Source organism: Camelus dromedarius, chromosome 19 (genome assembly GCF_036321535.1).
Source record: "Camelus dromedarius isolate mCamDro1 chromosome 19, mCamDro1.pat, whole genome shotgun sequence".
NCBI classification, from domain to species: domain Eukaryota; kingdom Metazoa; phylum Chordata; class Mammalia; order Artiodactyla; family Camelidae; genus Camelus; species Camelus dromedarius.
Window position 1 is genome coordinate 13,815,377 of NC_087454.1, and position 25,579 is coordinate 13,840,955.

General features: G+C 36.8%; 1 protein-coding gene across 6 annotated transcripts in view; it reads left to right on the forward strand.

The window, feature by feature from the left end:
* Nucleotides 1-25,579, forward strand: part of CDKAL1 (CDK5 regulatory subunit associated protein 1 like 1) — a 538,667-nt gene that overhangs the window by 304,010 nt on the left and 209,078 nt on the right. For all 6 annotated transcript variants that reach the window (XM_010980113.3, XM_010980118.3, XM_010980114.3 and 3 more), the window contains one exon: nucleotides 18,744-18,910. In XM_010980113.3, the coding sequence (XP_010978415.3) occupies nucleotides 18,744-18,910 (167 nt within the window). The remainder of the gene's footprint in view (nucleotides 1-18,743; nucleotides 18,911-25,579) is intronic.

Here is a 25,579-nt window from a genome sequence, read left to right on the forward strand (position 1 = left end):
GGAGAGCCTCCACATCCTGATGACACGTGCACCATTTGCAAGCTCTTTCTAAGACTCTGCAAGCCTGTATTTCTTTGGGGGATCAATAATTGGGAAGTAGGAAATCATAGTGTGTCATTGCAGAAAGGGAATTTTTAAAGTCTTTAAAGGACGTGCAAATCTTTTCTATTTTTTTAGAATTTTGATAATGTATTTAATTGTTGTTGCTGTATACTCACATGACGCCAAACCTACTGTTTCTCCAAGTGTGTTTATCAGTATCACCGGAGTACATGGTCTGAGACATCAACCCATTAGAATCTTGCCCACCCTGCTTGAATATTTCACCTGCTTTGTAAGTGGTTCTTAAGCCTGGTAGCACTTAAGAACTATTTTCTTGTTGATTTTGTATGTATTTAAGCAGAAGCAAAAGAAACTCTGTTTTGAGTAAGAAATAAATTACAGAGGGATACTCCTTGACTTGTGAGCCCTAAAGGAAGCCTCAGTAGATCTCTGTAAATTGAGCTGAAACGGTGTCATCTGGCCCCGAAGACCTGCCTGCCTTAGCATGGTGTTTTCTTCAGTGATTGTAAGTAGGATGAGACCAGGTTCCCCCAGCCTCAGATTCCAGCGTTTTGAAAAGTCTCACTTTTTAAATGATCTAATTTCCCAAAAACAACACCAAAAATATTCCCATAAAGAAAAATGGAAGAGAATATTTTTCTGCTTAGTTCCAAAGAGACCTCTTTTTCTGATAAATTCATGTAATCTTCACAGACCTCTCCTAAGGGAACCCCTACGACCAGTGATACATGTGCTGTGAGCCGTCCCCTCTACTAGATATTTTTGTGTTACTGAATTTAACAGTTATTTATTCTTAAGTCAGTTAAATAACTTGCCCAAAGATGTTGAGTTAATCAGCAAAGAACCTAGGACTCAAATCTTGGTTAGCTGAATTTTTAAAACGTGTCTTCCTAAGTCAAGAAAAATGGAAGACAGTGCTTTCCACTCTGAGTCCAACACGAGAAAAATTCCATCCAGTGAAGCCACCATCTTTCCAAAGTTACCAGCAGAGCAGCACTGAGTGAAAGGACTTTCTTTATCTGCCCTGAAAAAGGGGTCATCTCCTTTCTGAATTTAAGTGTTGACTTTACCTGTGGGAATATAGTACCCTTTGCCTCGGGGCAATAAGATAATTATTTTGGTTTTAAAGGTCTTTCTTTCTGGCTCTTACAGGATTAGAATAAACAGAGGTAATGTTTATGTCAACAATGTTATTTAGCCAAATAGGTGACACTGGCAATGTGAAAGGTAGATGAGCATTGACTCCAAGACAGTGATGAGACATTTATAAACTAAAACTAGGGACTCAAAATTAAGAATGCCTCTGTAACTGTAACTTTAGCACATTTGCCTGAATGTTATAATATATTCACTGTAAAGTCTAGAAGCCTTATAAATATATGACTGGCAGTTGCCTCAGGCAGAAATCTTTTACTGATGCAATGAGATAAAAGTAATTAAGCTACATGTAGGCTGATGGGTAATTAAATCCATGTGAAGCATTTTATAACTAATTGCTGTGTTCTAATCACAGATTGCTTTCTATTTGTCAAGGTAAGTGTATATAATTACACAGTCCTTATTTTCTTTAATCTGAAATCATCCCAGTTGGGTGAATATTTTTAAGCACTCTGAATCTTAGAATATCTGCTACATTTCTTGCATAAAGATAATTTGCATATTTTGTAATTTGAGGGCCTTTTATAATAAAATAGCTGTTAGTGACACTGACAGCAATTTTGTGGTCAGTAGAGATTTCTACAGTCTAGGTTCATTGTTCATTTTTTTTTTTAATAGTAAAGCTGGTTTGTTATTTATTGAACGCCAGTAATGTTCAAAGCATTATATGGACTGTGGTACAAATCACAGTAGTCTGAACAAGGATCAGTAAGTGGTGTGAAAGGATTTCACTCTAAAATGGAACCAGAAGAGTATCATGTCATCTGCAAACAGTGACAGTTTACTACTTCTTTTACAATTTAGATTTCTTTTATAGCTTTTTCTTCTCTGATTGCTGTGGCTAGAACTTCCAAAACTGTTGAATAAAAGTGGCAAGAATGGGCATCCTTGTCTTATTCCTAATCTTTGAGGAAATGCTTACAGCTTTTCATCATTGAGAATGATGTTAACTGTGGGCATGTCATATATGGCATTCACTGTGGGTTGTTTTTTTTTTTTTCTCTTTTTCTTTTTTTTTTTCTTTCATTATGTTGAGGTATGTTCCCTATGCACACTTTCAGGAGAGTTTTTATCATATATAGATTTTGAATTTTATCAAAAGCTTTTTCTGCATCTATTGAGATGATCATGTGGCTTTTATTCTTCAGTTTGTTAATATGGTATAACACACTGATTTGTGGGTATTGAAAAATCCTTGCATCCCTGATATAAAGCCCACTGGATCATGGTGTATGATCCTTTTAATATATTGTTTGATTTGGTTTGCTTGTATTTTGTCCAGGATTTTTGCATCTATGTTCATTAGTGATATTGGCCTCTTAATTTTCTTTTTTTGTGATATCTTTGTCTAGTTTTGGTATCAGGGACATGATTGCCTTATAGAACAAGTTTGAAAGTGTTCCTTCCTCTGGAAATTTTTGGAATAGCTTTAGAAGGATAGGTGCTGACTCTTCCCTAAGTGTTTGGTAGAGTTTGCTCGTGAAGCCATCTGGCCCTGGACTTTGGTTTGTTGAGAGTTTTTTAATTACTGATTCAGTTTCAGTACTGGTAATTGGTCTGTTTTTTCTGGTTCAGTCTTGGGAGATGTCCCTGTCTAAGAATTTGTTTCTTCTGGGTTGTCTGTTTTATTGGCATCCAGTTGCTTGTTCTAGTCTCTCATGGTCCTTTGTATTTCTGTGATGTCTGTTGTAACTTCTCCTTTTTCATTTCTGATTTATTGATACGGGCCCTCTCCCTTTTTTCTTCATGAGTCTCTGTCTAAAGATTTATCAACTTTGTTTGTCTTTTCAAACAACCAGCTTTTAGTTTTATTGATCTTTTAATTGACATTGATACAATACTATTATGTAATCTATAGACTCTATTCAAATTTCACCCATTGTCCCACTAAAATCCTTTTTCTGGTTCAGGATCCAATCCAGGATCTCATATTACATTTAGTTATCATGTTTCCTGAGTTTCTTCCCCTCCAATTTACAATAGTACCTTTGCCTTTCTTTATCTTTCGTAACGTTGATATTTTTTAAAATTACTGGCCAGTTATTTAAAAGAACCTCTCAATTTGGATTTGTCTGCTGTTTCAACATTATTAAATTCAGATTATGTGTTTTTGGCAAGAATACAGCTAAAGTGATGTCCACTTTTCAGGGCCTTCAAATAGATGATGTTGAGATGTCTCATTAAAGGTGGGTTTAATTTCTGTCACTTAATGAAGGTGACAATCTGCCAGATTTCTCTACTGCAAAGTTACTGTTTTTCTCAGATAGCAGGTATCTTATGGGGATATAAAGGACTATGCAAATAACCTGTGTATCCTCATACTTTCTTTTGTCCACTGACTTGAACATTCACTGATGATTCTTAACTCCAATGATTATCACTGTGGTGTATGTCAATTGGCGATTTTTCTCTTTCCTTTCACAGTTACTAATTGGAATTACAATATAAGGAGGAGCTGTGTCTCCTATTTGTTTTTTTTTCAAATACTTATTTATGTAAGTATGGATTTATGAATATTTACTCTATTCTGTACTTTGAATTTCATTATCATTTCTATTATTGCTCAAATTGTCCCCAATTTGCCATTGAGCACATCCTCAAATTGGCTTCTGTGCTCTTTTGTTATAGTATCAATTTTTTGAGCACTTTCTTCCTTTCTGGCTCCAGAAAATGTTTCAGGCTCTTCTTGTACTTTACTTACCCAGGCCTGGGATCTACCATTTCTCCAAGCAACCGTTGTTTTTAGGGGAGAATGGTGTTTAGAAAATACAGTCTGGTTATTAGTTGCACTCGTTGCTTCTGGGGTATCATCTTCTGGCTTGATCTTTTACATTTCGAATGTATGGAGTTCTGTTGAAACTTAAAAAAAGTACAGTTCTGTGTAAACTAATGATATTCAAGTGATTCTCTAGTGAAACTCTGCTTTTTTCCTGTTCAAATAATGCTGTTTTCTTTTTCCTCATTTCAGAAGGAAAATATTAAGTTAATGAATAGAATTATCTTCATTTTCAGTATTTTTCAGAAAATTTTTTCTCACTGTTTTGGTGGCTACCTTCTATCGGCTAGATATATAAAAGATGGCAAATTAGTGCGTAAGTAGAAAACAAGTATTAACAGAAGCTCAAGTAATTTATTACGATTATTTTTACAATCTGTTTTGTGTTTTTTTTCTAAGTATATATATTCAATATATTTTAGGCATTTTCTGATTGTTCAGTTTTCTGTTGTAGTGGGAAAAGCATTTATATTTTGTGTTCTGTGTGAAATACTGTCACTTTCTTGTGTTCGTGCCATTTACACAGATCTGAGAACTGAAATTGTAGTCTCCTAGTTCAGTCCCACGTGTTCTCATCCCTGCATCACCTTCTCCTTCTCCACCGCTTCAGGTTTTCTTTTCTTCCTGTCTTTTTATTAATTGAATAAGTCAATCAACAAATATTCATGGGATGCCTCTGAAGTGTCAGGCACTGGCCTACTGCAGGAGATACATCAGCGAAGAGAACAAGTGAAAATCTCAATCTTACTGTAGTTTTTCTCCTGGTAGGAGGTATGGTAGAGAGACAATACACAATAGACATAATTAGAAGCAAATTATAGTGTGTTAGAAAGAGAGATTTCCCTCCGTATTTCTTTCTGCCTGCTCCTCCCTACTGTGCTATTCGCTGAGTAATTTCTCTCCATGGATACTGTTGGAGATCTTTAAAATAAACAGTGAATGAAAGAGACCCTCTCTAGGACCTCAGCTTAATCCCCAACCACCTGAAGTCACATGAAATAACACAAAAGAACTAGGAAATTTCAGAATACAGAGTCAAATTGTTTTTCACAGGGTTTTTAAAGAATATGTGAACTCAAGTTTGAAGTACTGAAACATTGTGTTTCCTGGAAGAGATTTTGCAGACTTAGTAGAAGTAAATTAAAGTATTTAAAAAACTTAACCAACTTACTTATAAAAAATAAAGTGATTTTACTATAATTGGCTGAGTTTGGGCCAGTGCAATTACCACAAGTACTCTGTTCTCTTTTTAAATCATTTCTCCATCGTTAGAAAATCTCACAGTAATATATTGGCTGCAAGCATGGAGGAAAAGGTGGAAAGTTGCCTTGTAATAGTTTCATGCAGGGGGACTGAGGGATGGTGAATGTGGGTTTTTATTATGTTAGCATGAGTACTTTGTTGATAATTCATTTTCCCCCAAAGAATAGAAGTTGTATAAGTCACACTTGGAAATGAGGAGCTTTTTAAAGGATTTCTGTTTAACTCATGTGTTGGTTAATGATAGGTGAGTCACAAACCTCACCCATTTTCTATGTTTGCTTCCTCATTTTTAAGTTATAAGATAAATAATGGTTTACAGTTAGAGGCAATTTGTAAATCTTTAAATATATCAAAGTTGGGAATGCTATTTGTAAACATATGTGTATGTATTAGTGATGAGAATTAAGGATTCAAGAAACTTTATGGTTTTAAATAGAGTAATCTTTCCTTTTTTAATAGTGTGGAGTATATAGAATGTACATGTCAAAAATGACTTAAACATAATACACAAAATGTACTAGAATTGGAAGTTTGCTAGTGGTATTTTTTATTTAATATTTTTCATATTTTAATAAAACAGCAAAAATAAATAAAAACAAACATAAGTAAATGAAGTGTCAAATGTATAGAGTATCTTGTAGCTGTTATTAATCAGTTATCTAACTGAAGAATTTTCAGTTTCTCTTGGTTAATTATATAGAAGGAAGTACGTTTTAGTAATGATTTAAAGTTCATGTTAATTCTTTCATCTCTTCATTGTAGACAGCTGTATTGTCTATGTAACAGTGCTGTACAATACAAATATAATGCAAGCCATGTATGTAATTTAAAAATTTCCAGTAGTCATATAGGAAAAGTAAAAAAATGCAGGTTAAATTTGTTTTATAAGATTTTAATTAACCAAATATATCAAAAATCATCTCAACTCATAATCAATATAAAAAATTCTTAATGAGATATTTATATTCTTTTTTCATATTAAGTCTTCACATTCTGTGCACTTACAGCACAACTAATCACATTTTAAGTTCTCAATAGCCACGTGTGGCTAGTGGTTATCATATTGGATAGTGCAGACTTAAACTCTTAAAGCATCTCATACGTTATTTATGCATTGTTTGGTTTTCTTCAGTGATTTCTTATTTCTAATGCTACTAAAGCTTTCTTTCTTTTGAGATTTTAGATGCTATTTCTCATGTTGCCATAATTATAGCCGAAGTTTTATAGGTGTTCTCCTTGGATCACTGAATTGGCATAAAAAGAATTATGTTGGAATTCCTTCCTTGTAAGTTAGGAGGTTAATTCTTATCCCTGCTCTGCTGCTGGTTATTGTATAACTTGGGGCAAGTTGCTTTACCTTTCTGATCTTTGAGAGTCTGTGTTTGTAAAATGAAGTGAATCAAGGCTTCTGACATTTTCTAACATTTTCTAACAAGACAATTTAAAGCCTTTATCATATCTGGGTATAATTGGAGAGCCCGAATTGAGTAATCAGGGACAAAGAAAAGGGCAAGGTCAACAGAGCTATTGGTTTGTTGTTTTCCTCAGTGTCACCAGCTAACTATATTTTGTCTTTCTTTGAAAAGCTGAATTATTATGGTAAGAACTTATCATTTTCCCCCATGAGGTAGTTATTTTAAAATGGCATTCTGTTTTCCCCTTAGACTAGAGGAGCGTTAACATTCTATTTTTAAATATTGAATATTAGCTACCTAGATTAGCCTCACATAGCAGAATTTAGTAAAGGTTGTTGCACTTAATTGTGCTTGTAGAGCCACTTACTGTAAAACACACTGACTTCATTGGTTGACTTAGCTTCTGAGGGATTTATGGGAAAAAAAAGAAGAAAAGATGAACTTCACCGATAGTAATCTAATCACAGGGATTACTAGTTGTCATTCAAAATTTAAAGTATAAAATGTTTTAAAAATATAATAACCTGTAGAAACAGTTAAACGCACACACAGCGATTACCAGCTGTATCACACCCTAACATTTTATTATATTCAATTCAGACTTTTTTTTTAAATAAAGTAAGTATTACAATGTTGAAGCCTCCTGTGTGTATCCCTCTGTGATTCCATTTCCACTCACATCTCCTCTGGAGTTAATGATTGATGATTATTCCCATGATTTCCTTATTCCTTCTTTCCTCTTTTCCTGCCTCCTTCTAGATTGAATATTAGGATTCTTTGTTTTTTATCTCCACTATTGTGTTGTTAGCTATACCTTTTGTTTGATTGATCAGTGGTTGCTCTAGGGTTTAAATGCTCTACAGAGTAGTGGTCTGCTGGTAATGAATTGTCTAGCTTTGCTTGTCTAACATCTTTATTTTGCACTCGTGTTGGATAGCTGTTTTTCTGTTTTCACTGAATACAAAATTCTAGGACAGTTTTTCAGTGTTTTGAGGATGTCTCTCTGTTCCATTCTGGCTTATGTAGTTGCTGACAAGTTTTCTGCCATTTTTATCTCTGTGCCTGTGTACAGTGTCATCCCCATCCTCACTTGCTTTTAAATTTTCCTCTTTATTTAAAAAACCTATTCATAATGTGCTTTCGTGTGGTTTTCTTTATGTTTATTCTGCTGAGGTTGATTGAATTTCTTAAGTTTTTAGTTTATAGTTTTCATCAAATTTGGAAAAAATTCAGCCATTATTTTAGGAAATCTAATTATGTGTGTGCTAGTCGGCTTGGCATTGTTCTGTTCTCATTCTCAGTGTTCTCTGCCTCTTTGCTTCAGTTTGGATAGTTTCTGTTACTGGGTCTTCAACTTCATCTTTAGAAGTTCCAGTAGGATCTTTTTTCTAAAATCTTCTGTTTATTTTCTCATCATGTTCATAGTTTTCAAACATGTGGACTACATTTACACTAGCTATTTTAATCTCCTTGGTCTGCTAATTTTATCATCTCTGTCATTTGTGACTCTGCTGCTATTGATTGATTTTTCTCTTGATCATAACCACAGTATGTTCTTGTCTGCGTGCCTGGTTATTTTTGTTTGGATGCCAGGCATTTTGAATTTCATGTTGAACATTGGGTTTTATTGTGTTCTTTTAAAGAGTTTTGGAGTTTGTTCTGCTTTAGGGTTAAATTATTTAAAATTAATTTGATTTTTTTTTTTTTGAGGCTTTCTTTTTAAGTTCTGTTATTATAGGTCCAAAGAAGCTTTCTGTCTAACACCAGCTTTTCTCTGCCACTAAGGTGGATTCCTTTTTAAGGGCTCTATCCAATGACTCATGCATTCTGAATTCTTTCTTTTGGCTTACATAACACAGGTTATTCCTGATTCTATACGACTTCAAGGAATTGTTTGTCCTACTGCTTTTCTATGATTCTTTCCCCAGCCTTGAGATTCAGTTTTCTCTTATGGATTCTCAGCCAGAAACTTGAGGGGGGCCCTCTGCTGTTTTTTTGATCTCTGTCTCTGTATATCTCTCTCGTTGATAATATTTAACCCTTTCTGAACTCCAATTTCTGTCTCCTCAGTCAGCAAGATCATCAGGCTCTGTTCGGATTCCCTTTTCTATGCTGTGGCCTAAAAAATGCCTCCAGGCAATAAGATGGGCATTCATGGGACTCACTTTACTTGCTTCTCTCAAAAACCGTAGTCCTGCACCGCTTTTTATTCCTTGTCTGATGGTGGTTGTTTCATACATTTTGTCAAATTTTCTAGTTGTTTATAACATTAAGGCAATTCTTGTAACACTTAATCCTTCATGTGTAGAAATGGAAGTCCTCACAATATTTCTTTCTGATTATAATTATATATTGTCATTAATATGGCCAGAGTCCACAGTTCATGCTGGATATTGTGCATTCCTTTACAGAAACAGGAATGTTGGTGGAGATAAATTTGATTAGCATAGCTTGGTCAAGTTATGGAGCTGGTTATTGGTATATGTGTTATTCTGTTTTAACATATATTAAAATTCCCTTTTATTAATACCACCTGCAAATATTTGTAGTGCTTTTTACTTAGAAATTTTAAATTGAAGAGGTAGTCAATTATTAAATCCTTGATATCTGGATTGTATATCAGACCTTTCTTCTTCTCTAGCTTCTCCATAAAACTTCTAAACTTTTTTTTAACATTTTTTATTGATTTATAATCATTTTACAATGTTGTGTCTAATTCCAGTGTGGAGCACAATTTTTCAGTTATACATGAACATATGTATATTCATTGTCACATTTTTTTCTCTGTGAGCTACCATAAGTTCTTGTGTATATTTCCCTGTGCTATACAGTATAATCTTGTTTATCTATTCTACAATTTTGAAATCCCATCTATCCCTTCCCACCCTCCACCCCCTTGGCAACTACAAGTTTGTATTCTATGTCTTTGAGTCCGTTTCTGTTTTGTATTTCTGCTTTGTTTGTTTTTGTTTTTGTTTTTGTTCTTGTTTTTGTTTTTGTTTAGATTCCACATATGAGCGATCTCATATGGTATTTTTCTTTCTCTTTCTGGCTTACTTCACTTAGAACGACATTCTCCAGGAGCATCCATGTTGCTGCAAATGGTGTTACGTTGTCGGTTTTTATGGCTGAGTAGTATTCCATTGTATAAATATACCACCACTTCTTTATCCAGTCATCCGTTGATGGACATTTAGGCTCTCTCCATGTCTTGGCAAAACTTCTAAACTTTTGTGTATATTTTTGTCCTAGAATTGTACTGTACTCTTTCCTTATATGGAAACAGCTCTCACCTGTTTCCCTCATTTTTACTTTTTACTCACCAGAAAGCATAACTATATTCTGATGTCTGTGACATTATACATGGAAAGGGCACAAGACTTATACTTACAAGACTTTTTAAACTCGTCCATCTTTTGATAAGTTGCCAGTTATAGTTAAAAAGAGTAAAGCTGATGTGAATTATTCTATTTTTTTTTTGAGAGAGGAGGGAGATAATTAGATTTATTTACTTAATTATTCTTTAAATGCAAGTGGTGGGGACTGAACCCAGGACGTCGTGCATGCTAAGCACGCACTCTACCACTGAGCTGTACCCTCCCCCCGAATTATTCTATTTTCATAATAGTTACTCGGAGTATGGGTGGTAGAGTCTTGAAGGCGAGCCTGTTTTACCTTTCCTTTTCCTGCCTCACAAGAGAGGATTCTCTTTACTTATTCTTATTTGTCCTTCTCTTTGAAATTGTAGCCTTGGTTCAGCATCTTTGAAGACTCTGAGTTTGTGGCAAATGTTGGTTTGTTGGACGTTGGTGTAAATGATGCCCAGTGATGGACTGGACCCCTGTAGCAGTACTGAGGCTTTGCTGGGTGGGAAGAAGGAAAAGAAGGCAACACTTCCGTTCCCTCTAGGTGCTGCCATCTAGAAAGCATAAATGTGTTACTGGTCTTGGGTTCCTTTTATTTGTTTCTATTTAAATATGTGAGTTTTGTTTCATGCATTTTGGCCAGGTATATAAATCCCCTCTCCAAAAAAAAAAAAAAAAAAGAGGGAAAGAAACCGATTTTTTGAAGAAAGACTGGACAGTGGTATTTCTTGTTTTTCCCTTTCCTGCCATTTCTTATATGCCAAATCTAGAGATTTGAGAATCCTGAAACTGCTTTGAATATTCATGAGCATGAGCATGAAAGTATCTTAAAACATGGAATTACTGAGAGCATTCACTGACAGGTATAATACGCATCTTGGATATTCATCACATACAGTAGTTAATAGGTTATTGAAGTGTAATTTTTGCTCCCTTAGTCCTGCTCTGTGGGCTTGAGCCTCTTGCCACAACTTCTGTCACCAGTGGCTCCCATTTTACAGTTCTTTTTCACCACAAATCCCTCACCTACTTCACCCCAACCACACTGACCACTTTGTGGTTCCTTGGGAACTGTAAACATGCTCATGCTGGGTCTTTGCACTTAGAGTCCCTCTGCTTCAAGTGCTCTTCCTTTGGGTCACTGATCTGCATGGCTTACTACTTGGTTCATTCCAGCCTCGGGTCATCATGAACCTTCCGTGACTATTCCTTATCAGCAATAGTAATGTCCTTTCCCAACCACTTTATCACATGTTCCTTTTATTCTGCATTCATACATTTTATTAGTATTTACATTTACTCAACAGTGTATTCTTCATCTCTCAGTTTATTGTCTCTCACTTGAATAAATTTCATGAGGACAGGGATCTTGTCTCTGAGATATAGAACTGTGTCTGGCACATAATAATACTCAACAAGTACTTGCTGGTAGAAGAATGAGTGACAACAAGGACCTACAGTGGAGCACAGGAAACTATATGCAGTTTCTTGTAATAACATAATGGAAAAGAATCTGAAAAGAAAGAATATTTGCATATACACATATATATATATATATATATAAACTGAACCACTTTGCTGTACACCTGAAACTAACATTATAAATCAACCACACTTCAATAAAAAAGAAAATTTATTAAAAGAAAAGAGCGAAAGAATCAATGAATGGGGGAGGGTATAGCTCAGTGGTAAAGTGCATGCTTAGCATGCGTGAGGTCCTGGATTCAATCCCCAGTACCTCCATTAAAAATAAATAAATAAATAGATCTAATTATCTTGCCCCCCCCAAAATTTTTTTTTAAAAATTTTAAAAAAGAATCAATGAATGAATAATGTTACATTTGTCTGAAGACACTTAAACTGTGTACTCAATGCACCTTGACATTGAACATAAGAATATAATAGAAAATAAAAAACTGTGTTTGTTGTTTAAATACTTGAAATATTAATTTATATGTTTTATATTCAAAGTCAGAATATCCTCCTTATAACTACAGGATTTCAGGTCGTATTTGACTGTAGATTTGGTGGAGGTCACTTTTGAGAAAGACCTTTTGGACCAGAAACTGTTAGTCATAAAAATGTTCTGGTCTATTTAAAATTTAAGTTCTATTTTTTCTTCATTCTATAATTGAGTTCACTAGCCAAAATAACACAAAATCTTTTGCTTCGTTAGTTTCCTTTCCCCTCTACACTATTCTGTAGCCCTTTGAGTTTGTCTTGAAATCTAGATAAATTTCTGTCTGTCACCATGATCAGCTCATATTAATCTTTTCTGAGAACGGGTACTGTGTTGCAGGCATCTGGCCATCTTTTTTCCTCTTCCTCCTTCCTTTTATATCTGTACTGTTTGGACTGCTGGGAGTTAAGCCTGTTGTGATTTTTTTTTTTTTAAGACAAAACAACGTCTCTCCCCACTCCTACTGAACCACCAGCGGGTCCTTTCATGGACACGGCTGCCTGGATTCTCTCTAGGGGTGTTTAAAAAGCCTGTGTATGGAACAGAGCAGACTGGAATTAAGAGGATAAACGGAATCTGCCTCACTGAGGCTTATTGTAGATTTTGGAGACTGGGAAGTCGGATGCCTTGTTTGCAGAAAGCGGGTCATCCTTTTGTGGTGTTTGGTTTGCTTTTAGCTTTCCATTATTTCCAAATTCTTGTAGAAGTATGGAAATAAACAATCTTTTATCTGATTATGACCTTTCAAACGAAATGAATTACACAGGTTGTTTTTGTTTAGCAGCAACATCATCAGTTTCTGCCAGTAACTGTTTTCCTGTGTGTGACTGTACTCCTGGATGTCTGGATGCTCTGGAAATACTGTCTGTTAACTCTTATTATTAAAGCACTAAAAAAGATCATTTTAAAGCTTCATTGTTTTATGGATACTTGATCCATCTGAACTTAGGTGCAAGTGGAAAATCTGTCCTTTAAATAAAAAGATGGTTTATATTCGCTTGCTGTGTTGTCCCACCACCACTATAGGGTACTAGGGAACATTAGGCAAAATTGCTTAGAAGTGAAGAGACTACGCAACACACTTTGCAACATTCAAGCTGCATTTTCATATTGTCCGAAGAAAATTCATGTTGCTATTGCCTTATTGCCTAATGCAGAACCTAATACACTCCTGTGTATACTGTGTGTGTGTGTATGCACACATGTACATACAGACACATTTACATATACACGTGTGGGAACAAGTCCATTGTTAGCTGAATTAAACGTAATGGGTCATTTTTACCGAACGCAATCTTATTAACTACATTGATTGATGGAACCAAGTTTATTGAGTGCTTCCTCTGTGCTGTGCACCACAGTAGGTCCTAGGCCTAGTGTATTTGTAACGTTTCTGCATCTCTGCCTGGGAGATGCTTGCATCCTATCGGGAGACACACAATTAATCCAGTAATTACGAGGCATTGTGGCCCAGAATTTTGCACAAGATGCTTGGAAGCACAGGAGAGGAGCATCTAAATTAGTTTGGTTGGTCAAAAAAGTTTCTTGGACGAGGTATTCATTATGCAAAGAAGAGTGGAAGGATCTTAGAGGGAGCAGCATATGCCAAAGCAGAGTTCTGACTACAGTGTCGTCCAGTGTCAGATTTGCCTGGGGGAGTGGTTGTGTTGTGAGAATGTCAGGAAGAATGTTCTCGACTTCAGAAGCTATATGCTGGCATATTTAGGGGTAAAGTGCTATGATGTCTGCAACTAATTCTCACATGAGTCAAAAAAAAACATGTATTTGTGAATGTGGAGAGTGCTCAGCAGTGTGACAGAATGTCATTCATGGGTCTAGGTGTAGGAGGTACAGGTATTCATTATAGTCCTTGAAACTTTTCTTTAAATTTAACATTGTTCAAAAAAAAGGAAAAAAACCTTCAGGTCACAAATAAACTTTTTTTTAAGTTTGAAAAAGTAGTATAAACATGATATAATTGAAGAATTAGCCAATAAATAATTGTCTTCTATGGTGGCCTGTTACCTGGGTATTTGTCAGTGATTGTTGCTCTTTAAAAGATAGCCTTGATTAATCTGCTAGGGGGCTATCCTTAATAAAACTGTTATTTAAGTCATTTTTTGTCTAAAAGGAAAATGTAAAACCGTTGAGTGTCCAGTAATAGGATCAGAAGGGACCTAAGGAGAGTTCTGTTGTCTAATTCACTATTAAATGAATACGCTAAACACGTCAAAGCCTGACTATCTGTATTATTGTAAGTGTTGCTGTTGAAGAAGTTTCCGTGACCTTTCTAGTGTTTAGGCAGAGGGTCATATTCATTTCTGAATTGCCCAAGATTATTTTTTAAGGAGAAAGCACCCATGAAAATTGAGTAACTATACTCTGTGACCCTTAAAAGAGAGAATGGGGAATTAAGAGCAGAGAATGTAATGGATATTAAATAAACATAACAAATAATGTATATTTAATTCATATTATTTATTGGCCATAGAAGGAAATGGAGGATGAAGGCTGGAGTGGGTGGTGGGGAAAGACTAGGGGATGGAATTGGCGAAGGAGGGGAAAGGCCAGGCTGGTAACGGAGAGTACAGGACAGAAGCGGGGAGAGAGCACATCTTCTGAGGAAGGAAGAGTTAGCAGATTTTGAGGTGATCTCTTTCTATTATGTCTAGTTGATGTGGCTTTTCTTGCCATCTGGTGTGTTTTAACTATTGATCCCATTAATCACTGTTTACAGTTTTTATATTTTTACAATCTGTATTTTTAGAGGCTCTACTCATAATGGAATAATTGAAACAACTTATTATGGTGGAAATTTTCCCCAATGATAAAGCAAAAGCTAGTAGAGAACTATCACTTCTGACCAGATGAAATCAATCTTCACCCATATTTTAATTTGTTACAATGAAGCTCATACACAGGAAAAGTTATAGTAAGTCATAATCCTTTGAAATTGAGTTTTGGCAAAGTGTGTTTTTTCAGAAAGGATTTTTTTTTTTTGGCATGAGACTTATACTAGTGAGAATATTATCTTTCTTTTATTATTAACCTTTTATGTCTTCTACTTTTTCCATCCTCTGCCATCTCAAATTACTGTGGAGCAGAGATCAGAATCCAGCTGTCGAGGTTGCTCTCCATTCAGAGAAAAATAGCATTTCAGCCATAGGCTGATTTATAATTACTTGAGTAAAATGAAAATGGACTCCAATAACTAAACTTTTTAAAGAGTTTTCCCTCGTAAGATGCATTTCATTTCTTCTTAGTATTTGCTGCCTTTTTAAATGCCAATATTAGTACAGCAGCAGAATGATAGGTGATCTTACGAACCTAATGCTCGGTAGAAAAGTCCGACTGAATAATTTAAGCAACATGAACAAAAGTCAGGTAGATGAAGTTTTAGGAAATGGTAAGATTTCTCCTTGGATGCTTAAAAAAAGCTCCTTTCTGTCTCCCACTTTTCTACCCACCACTTTCTTTTTTTGCACATATTTATTTTTACAGGCATGGGAGTTTTCACTGGGCATTCACTCCTCTTATCTCAGTTCTTCCTGCCTGCTTCTCCTTTTCATTTTCATGTGTTTGTTTTTCTGACACGTATTAATCAAAATCCATGTTATAGTGCAGACTGAATCTATCTCACTGGGGTTGACGTCATATCCACTTCAAGCCCGCCCAGTCCACCCTTCATTTTGGTTTCTAAAGCTGTGTTCTTCAGGACCCACCCCTCCACCATCACCCCTGAGAAGGATGTGTGTGAAGTTCCCAGGATGTCTGTCAGTGTCCTCTTGCCAGCTCCTGAGTCATAGCCAGTCTTAGGTCACAGAAGTTGAATGATGATTACATATCGGTCACGAACTGGAAGAGCTGCGGGGCACATAGTAGGTAATAAATGTTTGATGGACGAAGAAAGAAATGAAGGTGCAAAGGAACATAGCTCATAACTGAAGTCCTGTTGGAATGAAGGTGCTTAGGGCAAGCACTCTGACCATAAGTATAGCCAGTTAAGTGTGCAGCCAGAAGCATGCATGTGTCCCAATATCCATTTGTGGTTACAGACTGCAGCCTTCAGCTCCCTGGTGAATTCATCTGCAAGCTGACCTGATGGGAACGGCTTGCACTATGAATAATCACAATGCTTCCCAGAGAAAAGGATGTCAGGCGTGGGGATTCCACATGGAGCTTCTCTTTTACTACGAAATGGCTCTCTGTATCCTAACCACGTGAGGGATCAGCTCTCATTAGAATCTGTGCTTGAAACAGAACCTTACAAAACCTGAACTTTCTCACATTAAGAGCAGAATCATCTCTGACAAATTTTTGGATTGAATTGACAAGGCACGGTTCTCCTAAAGTCCAAGGATTTCACGTTTTGCACCAGTTTTCTCATTTCCTTGTGTTTTAGAGCAGGCTGCTATTAGAGCATTTTAGTGGCCTTGATCTTGGAGACGTCAAGACCGTTATTCCTGTTGTTGCTGATTTAGTGTCACAGCTGCTTCCTCTTTATGTGATTTAATTTGAAGTTTCAGCCCACCAGGGGGCTATTGGTCCCCACCTATGCAGCTTCAAGAGCTGGCTGCTGTTTTCTGCAGGGATGTTATGTTATTTCCATTCCTATTCATAGAGGTTTTTCCCCTCCTGTATTCAGCTAGCAGCAGCAAGGCACTGTTCCAGGAACTTGCTCTCTCTACATAAGGCGTAACGTGGAACCATTTGGATGGAAAAATTATAAATTAAAATTATTCTGTTCATTTTAAAATATTCATATTGTGTTGCTCAAATGCCAGTAACTGGAAAATCATGGATAATGTCCTGTTTTTATAACCTCTTTCAGAGCGTTTTAAAATCCATTTATGTTGTTACTTAGCCATTTCTTTTCCTGGAGTGGATTTTGTGATAAGATTTTTTAAAAAGGGGGGGTTGTCTGAGTCCAGTGTATGATGGCATATGTAATATTAAAATACAGATGATACCACTAATTGCAACCTATTTTTTAATAGAAAAATATTTACTCCGAGTATAGAAAATATTTATAAAACTACAAAGCTACAGAAACAGCTGTGGACATTCTGGGTTATGTATTTTGAGGTTAAAACTTTTTAATAAATGATTAAAACTAAGTAAAGCTTTATTAATTTTGGAAACTACATCTTTAAATTAAGAAAACCCATCTATTCATATCAGTACTGATTTTCATACTAAAATTATCGCTGACTTTTAAAACGGAGCTGTTTTTTGATGTCTCCTGTTCTTTAATTAGGGAAAAGTAAATTTTATTTCTGTTCCTGTATTTTCCATGTCGATATGGGTGTCAGTGAGAATATGCTTGTCTCAGATAGTCAAGTGGGGAAAAGTGAACACGTTTCTATGTAGGTTGGCTAGTCTTTTTGATAAAATAAATATATCTCTTATTCTAAAGGAAAGCATACTGATTGGAGATCTTAACTTCAGTATAAATTTTTCCACCTCAGTGGAACATGTTAAAGAGAGTGAAGATCTTTCCTTTTTGCTTTTTTATTCTGTAAGTTTTAAGTTCACGTTCACATGGATGCCGTGTGTTTTATTTGTTGTCTCTCTTGGTTAGGAATATTTAAATGTACTTTTGAAATTCTTCTGTTCTGTCAACTAAACCCAATTTAAAATTATAATTTTAGGACTCTTCCTAGAAACTACACTTTTGGTTCAGGCTGGCGTCTTTGTGTGCCGTGTGTGTGTGTGTGTGTGTGTGTGTGTGTGTGTGTGTGTGTGTGTGTTGAGATTCTTCAGAAGCAACAAATCACGTTAGGATGAACAAATTTCACAGGCCCAATTCATTGTTTTGGCCTTGTGAATCATTTGGCCGTTTAAAACAGGCTAATCCTTTTTTTATTCCCCTTATGAAATTCTTTTTTTTTTAATCCTTTAATTGAATATGCACTCAGAAAAGTTCTGTATGCCATGAAAACTTGGGTGGCTCTTGCTAACTCTGCTTTATTTATGTTAAATACTAGGTTATCCAGAAGTATTTCTTTTCGATTTTTGAAAGACTGTTATTGCAGGCTGAACTGTTTGAAATCAGGATTCTTTATAAAAACGATAACAGTAAAACATATATCCATTTTCCTAAAGTCTGATTGATGGAATATAGGGTGCAACCTGTCCTATTTTTAGTAAACGAGTTTTCTAACACAAATACTTCATTTATAAAGCAGCCAGCTCCTTTGAATGCAGCAATACAGTGCAGTCTATTCCTAATTGAATAAAGACAACAAATGAGCATAGCTACTGCAGGAGAAATGGGTACCTTATAATTAATAATACGTGAGTTAAAGCTTAACTACACTTGACATTTTTCCTTGGGTTAGTGACAGACTGATGAGTGAGTTAACTGTTGATAGTACCTTTCCTGTGGAGTGACTGTTTTTAGTTCTGGGGCTTATGCTGTTCATTAAAATAGGTATTCTCTGTGCTGGGGCTAAAGCTTTAGTCTTGATCAGAGTGCTCTGGAGGAACTGATTGGCTGTGAATGTTAATCACTCCATAGGATACACTGATAATTGACAGCATTGTTGTTACTCTCTGGTGTTCATAAAATGAACTTAATAACCCAGTGTCACTGTGGGATAAGCTGCTTTTTCTCTGCAATTGAATACCCAGGCTGCCTGCATAATAGTGTTGAGAAATACTGCATTAGAAAGGGTGAGCAGCTGTGTGATGAAGGCAACAGCTCTGCAACAGATTTATTAATTATCTCCTTTGATTCACAGAGGGCGTTTGTGAGATATGGTTGACCAGCGAAGACACAGGGGCTTATGGCAGAGATATTGGCACCAGTCTCCCCACACTACTGTGGAAGCTGGTTGAAGTGATTCCAGAGGGAGCAATGCTGAGGCTTGGCATGACAAATCCACCCTATATTTTAGAGCATCTGGAGGTAAGGAGAAGCACCCCATTTCCCTGCCGACACAGACACGAACCATTCCGGACAGTGTGGCAGCCTCAGCACCGTCACATGTGCTTCATTTAAAACCACAGTCACGTTTTGTGTGTGTGGTCCCACGTGACCAAGAATGGATAGAGAATTTCAAGTCCCCTTCTTTGTCAGTCTGCACGTCTTGTTTTCACTTCCTCACTGTTGATTAATGTTGCCGAGGTTTTCCAGTATTTGCCATCTTGTCACAGTTCTTCGTTTCTTTGCAGCCCTTCAGTTTTCCATTGCATAAATTGGCCCCAATTCCTCCATTTATAACCCTTGTCTGTTTCAGGACTGCTAATACGTTGCATTGATTTTGCAGCCAACTGTGAGCGTTGCATTATCTGAAATTAGCCCCACCTACAAGGATACTGTGCTGTAAAGTTTAAGGACGTTTTAAATTTCACCCCTTTGTCTGGGGATAGTTAAGGGCGAAGTGAAATCAAAGAGACATAGAGCTCAGTATTCTTCCACTTGGTTGTCTTGTGCTCACAATGAAAAAGGAGTTATGATGATGTGAGAGCCCTGGCATCAGTTTTATACCTTCCGTGGATCAGGATGCCTCCCTTCAAGTAGCTTATCTTTAAACTAAAAAAGTGGACGTGTGTGCAAGTAACTGTGATACTTGATGACAAATGACACAATAAATATGAGCAAAGAATATGGACAAGGGAGCATCCATTAAAATGGAAGGATGCTAGGATCCATGAGTGTTATTTGAGAAATAAGATTATTATTTAATATTAGGCTCATAGTTAAGGATAAGAAATCTCATAAATGCCATTAAAAAGTCATGTGCCAAGTACGGAAACAAGTCACATATTTTTAATCAGCTGTGTTCTTTGCAGTTAGTTTGTGCAGAAAAACAACATTGCAAAATTCTAAAAGCAAGTATAGTGACTGAAATTTAATGCATAAATGTGCATGAATGCTCAAAGATTTAAAAGATTGTTTCTGTTGATCTGAAGGCTTATACTTGTTGAGGTTGTTGCTGAAAAGCCACTCTAATCTCAACAATGTGTTTTAGAAGGAAAACAGAGTTGATCGCAATCTGATCGTTAATTAGAAATCTGTAATGAAGAAATTTAGAAATTTCAATTTTGTTACTCACATTTTCCCAGCCAGATCCTACACAGATGCATGTGATTTATATGTTAACTTTGGTACTTTGGACAATGTAGGACAATTATGATTTGCTATTTAAAAATAAGTTGCAAGCATGTCAATTTTTACATAACCCTCTGACTCAACACTTGGAAAAGCAAAAGATTCTCTGTAAAAATCAAATATGCTAAGAGCTGTAGCAGTCCTGGGATGTTTGTGGTAAGTGTGAGGCCCGCATCATGAAGCCCAGGAGATGTGCTCATGTATGGTTGGTAGGAAGACAAGGAAGCCCTGCCAGTACACAGCTGATAACGTGCCAGTTTCTATGGATTAAAAAAGTCTCATCAAGGATCAAGGGAACATGAGTAGCTAGAGTCAGAGAAGTTAAGGTGGGAAGTAAACACAAGGGGGAAAAATCATGTATTGGCTCTGAGATGAGTAACCTAGTTCATCTTAGGATAAATTCAGCACTTAAATTAATTGCAAGATTGCAAAACCTAATGTCGCCTTTATTGCAAACCCTAATGCTCAGTACCCAACGCAGTACTGGAGTTGTTGACCTCTGAATAGATGCTCCAGAAGAACTTCTAAAAATCAACAGAAGGTGCACTTTACTTGGAAAAGCACCAGGTGTTTGGTTCATAGATTGTGGTTAGAGTGATAACAAGTTCTGATTGTCATAGCATTAGCTTGTTAACATTCTTGCTTTAAGACATCTGTAACGTTGGCCTTCCCTCCTACATCGTCATCTTCACGAGGCAAGTACCTAGTCGTTTCTGTCTCCAGACCTGCCCGACCCAGTAGTCGCTCAGTAAATGAATGCATAAAATGATGGATAAAGGAAGAGGCTTCTTTGTGAAATAAATTGTAAAGCCCACTGTAGTCTTGAACTTTGATGCCTTAACCTTGTGGCCAGAAGAGGCAACACCAGATGACCAAGTAAATGAGCCTCGAGGGTGAGGTTTGTCCCAAAGAAAACTACCCATTTCTCTGCACTTGATAAGCAGGGAGTAATCCAGTCCCCCTGGACCACACCAAAGGAAAAAGCAGTCCAGAGGAAACAGAGCCAAATGAAACAAATGAGCAAAAGTGTACAAGAATCAAAGACCTAGACATCTGGAAGCAGGAGCTTTTCAAGTCTTCCTTGGTCGCTTTGACAGGATTTGCACACTTTGTTGGTTCTTCTCATCCTCCTCTTATCGGGAGAGCCTTGAGCCTGCAATGTTCCACAAACACACCCTTCTGTACCAGGAAAGGTACCTGAGCTCCACAGCACCCCTGGCTTCCAGGTGTGAAAAAGAACATTCGGAAAGAGAGCCCCCCCAGGGAGCCTCACCCACCAGTGCATGCTGTTTCCCCATTTTCCTCTCGCTAAGCTTAGACCACTCTGCAGAAATTACTTGACTTATCTAAAGTGCTGAAGAGAGATCATCAATAAAGAAAAAAGGAAACAGGAGAAAAGATGAAAACAAGGGGAAAAAGTAACACCAGTGAATGACAGGTGGTGTGTTGTTTTTTTTAAAACGTAGGAATAGAAGGAAGCCACTCTTGAGAGCTACTTGGAAGCTGTGAGTGAGTGTCCTGGAGAATTGTACTGATAGGAGCCAGCCTTCTTGTGTTTCTGGAAGATGCTTCATCCTGCAGACTTCAATTACAGAGCCTTCAGCGGGCTGCGCTCCTTCCTCTTCATTTTATTCTCTCCACTTTCACCTGACTCTTGAATTTTTTTTCATCTCTTTTACCAGTTTTTTTTTTAACTGAACAGTTTAAAGGGGAAATCATTTAAAGGAAAATACCAGAGTTTCTATCATTATTTAAACGTATGACGAGGAAAGTTAGATCTGTTGAAAATACGTTTTCTTAAATCTTCCTAAGAACAGAAGATGCATATTACACTTAATACAGGACGCACGTTTAAGTTCTAATCGAGAGCCTGGCGTTATGTGTGGCACTTTGTTATAGCAGATGCTGAATAAAGGTGTAATGAATACAAGGAAGGGAGGGAGAATTCTTAATCCCTATCAGGCAGGCAGGTCAAGTATCTGATTGGAACGTCTACAAACCTATTTTTAACTTGTCACTGCCTTAAAAACAATATGAGATTTATTTTAAATGACGATATAGCTGACAAAGATACCTCAAACGTGTGTATATTTGGTGGGAAAACACCCTGCAACTGAAGAAACAAAATGATAACCTTATCTAATACTTACTAAATTTGGATATGAGGTAGAAACAATAGATAAAACAGTAGATTTAAAAAGCTTTTATTGCCTCATTTTAAGTCTGTGATGCCTCTTGATTACCCTTAGGATAAAGAGCTCTCGCTCACGACCTACAGGGTCCTCAAGATGCTTCTTCCATTACATCTCTGTTCTCTCTTCCCTTTACTACCCTTATGATGCTTCCTATGTAGCTTGCATTTTTTAAAACCATTTCATACTCCTGCTATGTTTACTCTAACTTTTTCCCATTTCACACTCACCACATGACAGTTGGTGGTCCTGAGTTAATCAGATATACTAATATTTGCTACTACTTATGTTGACTAATATCTTGCCCCTATAGTGGCAAATAAGAGACACTTGCCCTCTGTGTTTGCTTTCCTGTTGATATCGCTGAGATAATAATGCTGGCATATTTCTTTTTAATGAACTCTGACCTTCTAGGTGGAGCAGCTTGTGAATTTGATTACTCGTGAAACTACCTTGCTTGGTTTTGCCTTCTGAGTTGTAGGTATCCACAGCTAAAATATTAGTTCAGACTGAACATAATGCATATGAACCCACCAAGGGGTGATGTGGCCAGTGACAGTGATACAATGGTTACTGGTAACCAGGCACCAGAAAACACTGGGAACTTTTTCCCAGACTTTGTAATAGAATCGTAATAAGACCAGTACAATTTCTCGGGTTCCTGTTATTTTCTAGAAACCATGTTACTTGCTTTATACACTTCATGTCTTTTCCTTCTTAAAATCAGCTAGCCATATAGAAATTATTATCCTTATTTCATTGATTGAGAAGCCAGGTCTTAGCAAGCTTTAATAATTGGCCAAATTGCATAACGAATTGACAGCTGAACTCGTTTCTAATCTTGTCTGACTTAAAATGCTTTCTCCTATACTGCGTCTTCCACGAGACCGTCCCAGATTCCTTCCATGCTGTCAGGCGCTGTCCAGCGTATCTCTGTCGGCACTCATCCTGGTGCCTCAGGACTACTTATTTACATTTAAATCCCACAAAACTGTTATCTTTAGGGAGAGGCTGTATCGTATCCTTGGTCTTTGCATTTCAGCGCCTGTGATAACATGCGCTTAATAAATGTGTGTGGAGTGATGTGATGGCTCTAAGTTGAGCTGTTCGTTGACTGCGTGTCTTATATATCCTGAGCTGTCTTCATATCCGGGCTGAGCATCTCGTTTTAGAAGAGTTTGTGGATGATTGTCACACGTGTTCCTCACTTATGAGTCACACTTCTGTGGAGCTGTTCTGGACGGTGGGGGCGGGATCCATCTAAGGGATGTGTTTTAGTTATTCGCCCTGCTGAAGTATCACAGTGATAGTATCTTTAGGACTACCTACAGCAAATGAGCTCATTGTCTGATTATTGTGCTTGTAGATTGTCTAGGCTCTTAGCCTCTCTCTTCTCCTTCCTGCTTCTTAGCTTTCACTGCTTTTTATAATCTCCATCGGGGAAGTCAGCAGTGGCTGGAAAAGGAGGAGAAATTAAAATCAGGCAGTTTGTCTTGTTTTTCGTTTTATGGGTTGGCTGGTAGGGAAAAGATATTAAAGCTATTGACCAGTAAGGGATATGGGAATTATCAGTGGATTTTATTTATCAGAGCTGTTCTGGTTCTCTGTGTGTTATGAATAATTTAAAAGAACTGTTGTCTTTCTTTTAGATTCCTGTGTGTCTTAAATTCATATCAGAATTTCAGTGCATCACTTACAGCCTGGTCCAGAGAGAGCAAGCTGATTAATCTGGAGTGCAAATGCTTGATATTAAGGACTTTTCCTACACTCACAATATGAATAAAGCAAATTGGTTATCTTTTAACTTATTACTATATTCTGTAAAATATTGCTGAAACATATTGACACATATATTCACATTAATATGCTACATTTTATTTAACTTGAGTTAAAAATGTACAATATTTTGCAAGATTTACATTTAGTATATTGCTATTATATATATTATATATGTTACATTGTGTAAAGTTAATCATAGTGATGTTTTAGATGTTCCAGGTGTTTTGGGTTGAGAAATCTGGTAGTCACTACAAGTCAGTTTCCTGCCACCTGTGATTTTTGTATATTTACTTTTATTTAAATGACTTTAAGTCCTACTCTAATTGCATATTTAGCAAAGTTAATTTATCTGGTAGAAGAAAGTAGGTATCTGTCAAGGACTTTCGCTGCATGGTAATTTATGGACATTAATAGTATGTTTGGCTTGGCAGACTTTTGAAAAATGCCTCATAGTGTCAAAATAATATCAAACTCAGTACCTGCTGTGCTTATGTTTCATCAAAGGAATACAGAATTTCCAAACTGAAGTCAACAGTTCACATGGGGTCTTTAAACTTTTTTTTTCCTTATGGCTTATACTTTCCAGAATAATAGAAAAATATGCAAAGAGGTTTTGTGCTGTTAGGGACAAAATATTTCACCCTTTTGGTAAATAGAAGGACATGCTAGATGATTTATTCTGAGCAAGAAAATGGACAGAAAAATCCTTTATTTCTGCCCTCCGTGTACTGTAGCTTTTGGGACTTGTCGTGTGTGGTGTGATGTGACTGTTGGCACCCAGTTTCTCACTGACTATGATCATCAGCACTTTCTTTCTTTCTTTTTTCTTTTTTTTTTTTTTTCTACTTCATTCATAACCTGGCACTTGTGAATAGATTTCAAGACGTCAGTGAAACCTCAGAAACAGGAAACCAAAGTTGGTGCCTCTCTGAAAATTTCAGGAGAGGAATCCTTCATCAAATATGAAAAGGATTCATATTCTTGATGAAAAGTTTATCAGGCCTAATTCTCAGCTGCGAACAGCCTCCCTGGAAGGGAAGATGAGGATGGAGGCTGTGCCCTAGCCCTGTTTGCCCAATGACTTGACTCCTGATAAACCATGAAGTTGAAATACTGCTCTGCATAAACATGGTTGCAGGTTCTACCTCCCCACCCCCGCCAACCACAGCGCCAGCTCTGCTCCTTCCTGGGTGGATTTGGATCTGAGCATCAGCAAAGCTTCAGTCCGGCCCTTGTACTAAAACATTTGCATGTGTGCACATACTTGTATCACAGCCTGTTTGTTCCTGTGAGCCTCACTTGTTCCTGTTCAGTCTTCTACCCCTAACACTCCAGCCCTGCCCAAGAATCCTCAGCTTTGCTTGAACTCAACAGCCCGCCAGTAAAACGTTCATAGCTTCCTCCTTCTTAATACTGAGATTCAGTTTGTCATATTCTGGATGATTCAGCCTCCTGATAATACGCAGGCCAGAGCACCCAGAAACGAGATGAA